Here is a 4,072-nt window from a genome sequence, read left to right as displayed (position 1 = left end):
ACCCCTTTGGCAAGTTTCGCGCGACGTCCAGTTCAAGGAAGCGCCAGAAAGCGCGCTCGGACGAGAAGCCTTACCTGTGCTCTTTCTGCGGAAAGGGCTTTTCGGAGGCGCTCAGCTGTAAAAAGCACCAGAAACGGCACGACGCGGTGCGGGGTCACGTGTGCCGCGAGTGCGGGAAGAGCTTCACCACGGCCGCCTACCTGAAACCACCTTAGATACACACCGGGGAAAAACCGTACAAGTGCTCGTACTGCGACAGGAGCTTCACCGCGTCCGGCACCGTGAGGATGCACGAGAGAGTGCACACCGGGGAGAAGCCGCACCGCTGCGCTCAGTGCGGGAAGAGCTTCAGGGACGCGTCGAGTCTCAAAAGCCACCTGCACGTCCATTCCGGCGAGAAACCGTTCGGCTGCGGCCAGTGCGGGAAAAAGTACGGCTCGCCGTCGAGCCTGCGAACGCACCTGGCCGTGCACTCGGACGAGAGGCCTCACGTGTGTCCGTTCTGCGGAAAGAGCTTCTCTCGACTGACCGTCTGCAAGCAGCACCAGAAAACGCACGGCGCGGCGAGAGAGCACGTGTGCTGCGAGTGCGGGAAGGGCTTTACTAAGCCGACCACCTGAAGCGGCACCGAATGATCCACACCGGGGAAAAGCCTCACAAGTGCTCGTACTGCGACAAGAGCTTCGCTCAGTCCGTGAGCCTGAAAGCGCACGAGAGGGTCCACACCGGAGAGAAGCCGTACCGCTGCGCCCGGTGCGGGAAGACTTTCACTCAGTCCTCGAGCCTCCTGACTCACGCGAGAAAGCATTGCAAATGAGCGGCGTGCGTTTTAAAGCGTAGACTGTCCTTGTGCAAATTGACTTTTGGGTGCCGAGTGTCTATTTATGTGCGTGCCGTTAATTAATGCGAAATAAAATCCGAAACACGAGTCCGGCTGTTTTTCACATAGTGATCTATGCAAAAGAAGCATTAATGTCGGGAGTTTATATTTATAAGCTAATTATAATGCTTTGGTTTGCTCATGCAAAGTGGAAAGTATGATATTAGACTGATTGGATGCCTAATGATGCTGTATTTCCTGCGTAACTATAGAAATGTGATGTAATTAACGTGTGGTCACTTTAAGAAGGAGAGTTTTCAGTGCCGGTATACTCATGCAATAAATCCCATTATGTGTCCAGGGTTATTATTAATTTGAAGTGTTGGCAGAGCCTGTTTACACTGATAAAACGAGCTTAATGTGTTCGTTTACAGAAGATAGCAGGCATCATCATAATGAATGAGGTGAAAACTAAACTTTAAGAGACAGTTCAAATAGTGGGTCGTTTAATGTGTGTGTGTGTATGCATGCATGTATGTGTATATAGTAGATGGAGATTTGATGGCTATGCATCCAAAAATTACAATATAGGACTATGCATACATTTAATGCACTATTAAAATTAAAAAACTGGGCACAGCAGAATTACGGGAATTTGGTCTTTTTCCCAAAGCAGCTCTCTTCGCTGCTGTAGATGGCGCAATGCACCTAAAACCTGCCGTGAAACGAGAAAGAAGAAGATCGCAATAACGCTAGAAATTGGCAGAAATATGAGAAATATGGAGCTCGTTACTGTCGAAACTGACGACGCGAGTCAGCCGGAACCGAGCGTAATTGAGCATGGAGACACCGAGGAACACACAGGTCGGTGTCCTTTCTTCAGCAAAGAGATGATAAATAATGCATTTCACATGCAATGCAATTTAGTGATGAATTATCAGAGAATCGCGCGCCCGATACCGCTTCTTTGTGCTGTCGAATCAGGGTCGCTTATGCCGATTTCAACCACATAATATCTTTATTTTAGAAGGGGAGGACGCGAAGCAGCAAGTGCACGCGCCGAAAGAGAAGGGGAAGGGAAGACGCACCGTCCGAGCTCGAAAAACCAAAGCCGTAAAGCCTCACACCTGCTTCCGGTGCGAGAAGAGCTTCAAGCACAAAGGCCATCTGAACACGCACTTACGAACGCACACCGGAGAGAAACCGTTCACGTGCAGCGAGTGCGGGAAGAGCTTCACCCGTTCCGCGGGTCTCAGCAAACACCTGTTCAGTCACTCCGGAGTGAAGCCTTTTATCTGCGACCAGTGCGGTAAAGACTTCGTTACGTGGTCCAAACTAAAAACGCACCTGGACGTTCATTCGGACGAGAGCCCGCACGAGTGCTCCCTGTGCGGGAAGCGTTTTCCGCGACTGGACGCCTTCAAACAGCACCAGAAAATACACAGCGAGGTGAGGGAGCACGCGTGTCCTGAGTGCGGGAAGAGCTTCACCACGGCGACTCAGCTGACGCAGCACCGGAGGATCCACACCGGAGAGAAACCGTACCGGTGCTCGCACTGCGGCAAGACGTTCACTCTCTCTGGGAACCTGAAGGCGCACGAGCGGGTTCACACCGGGGAGAAGCCGTATCGCTGCGACCAGTGCGGGGAGACGTTCATAAGCACCAAAACCCTCCGTTACCACATGCACGGGCACTCCGGGGAGCGTCCGTTCGGCTGCGGCCGGTGCGGGAAGAGGTTCAAGTCGGCGTCGAACCTGAAGTGCCACGCGAAGGTCCACCTGGACGAAAAGCCTCACCTGTGCTCCCTGTGCGGGAAGGGCTTTTCCAGGCTGAACAGCTGCAAGGCGCACCAGAGGACGCACGAGGACGCCGGGGAGCAGCACGCTTGCGCGGAGTGCGGGAAGAGCTTCGCCGCCGTCGGCCAGCTGAAGCGGCACGAAAGGGTCCACACCGGGGAGAAGCCGCACAAGTGCGCGTACTGCGACAAGAGCTTCGCCGCGTCCGGGAACCGGAAAGTGCACGAGCGGGTGCACACCGGGGAGAAACCGTACCGCTGCGCCCGGTGCGGGAAGAGCTTCACTCAGTCGAAGAACGTAGCGGTCCACGTGGAAAAGTATTGCTCCGCGTCGCAGTGAGGGCTCGCGCATTTTTATTCTGGGATTTAAAGTCTCGCCGTGAAGGCAGACGGGCGGGAAACAAACCCAGTTTGAATTGGCTAATTAATTTATTCATAAATGGTTTATTTATACGTGCACTTATTTCTCTTAAACGTACACTTTATGCAGGCTCTGCATTTCGCTGGGAAGACGTGTGTTTATGTAACGTTTTTATAGAAGTGAACGCGTTTCAATGGGAATTGTGGCTTTATTGTTCAGGTGCCAGCTATTGATGTTAATGACTGACCACCCAAATCCTACCAGGTAGAAACATTTCTGGTGTATTTTACACGTTCTTAGTTAGATGTATGCTTTATTTATGGATTTGTTCGAAATATATTAGTTTCCTCGTGTCCATTAAAGAAATGTGTTTGCATTTTGGGATTTGAAGTGAGTTTATTTACTGTAAATTGCCACTTCATGCCGACAAAAGCCGCGTAAGATCAAAGGTGCTGTTACTGCATTCGGCGAGGAAGGTTTTCGCGACAGTAGAGAGCGCGTTTGCGGCAGCGAACGTAAGACGAGAGCGAAAGAGAACTACTGAGGTACGATTATTAAAAAACACCTAAAAGCAATGGCGTGTGATGGATTTAGTCAGACGGATTCACATCCGAGCGCAACAAAGACTGTTTGTCCTCAGCTGATGCGTTAACGTTAGCGTTAAAGACAGTTCGCTGCCTTTCGGCTTGCTGGATGTTTTCGTTTCGCTTTGTTTTTGTCTGAACGTCAGGAGCCTGCTCTGATCATCTCATCCGTTTCTCTCGTAGATGCCGCGAGTGCAGTGTTTCTAAACGTTTCACAATGCCAGCCGTGAAATTTATTTGGCTGCGTTTTGCAACTAAATTTAATTCAGTGCTGTAACTAGAACATTTAAGAGTTTTGCGTTTTTACTTTTAGGATGCATGAACGGTGCTATCAGAAGAGCATGCTCGTTTTAATCATATAAAGGATTGTTAGAAAATTGTTTGCAGAGGAATCCTTTTACTGCTGCGATATTTTAGGGGAAGAAATAATGAAAAAGACTTAAAATAAATAATATAAAATAAATAAATGCAAGATTAAAGCACAAAAATCTACAAAACTTAATATATAAAA

The 4,072-nt window shown here is 49.7% G+C and overlaps 1 protein-coding gene across 1 annotated transcript; it reads left to right on the top strand.

Moving 5' to 3' along the window:
- Positions 1–221: 221 nt before the first annotated feature.
- Positions 222–3,353, top strand: LOC122340409 (zinc finger protein 624-like). Its single transcript, XM_043234026.1, has 3 exons — positions 222–607; positions 1,464–1,684; positions 1,848–3,353. Exons 1-3 carry the CDS (start codon positions 288–290, stop codon positions 2,954–2,956), a joined length of 1,650 nt encoding a protein of 549 aa, XP_043089961.1. The 5' UTR covers positions 222–287; the 3' UTR covers positions 2,957–3,353.
- Positions 3,354–4,072: the final 719 nt, after the last annotated feature.

Source organism: Puntigrus tetrazona, unplaced genomic scaffold (genome assembly GCF_018831695.1).
Source record: "Puntigrus tetrazona isolate hp1 unplaced genomic scaffold, ASM1883169v1 S000001014, whole genome shotgun sequence".
Lineage (NCBI taxonomy): Eukaryota > Metazoa > Chordata > Actinopteri > Cypriniformes > Cyprinidae > Puntigrus > Puntigrus tetrazona.
This window is presented reverse-complemented; position numbering and strand designations above follow the sequence as displayed.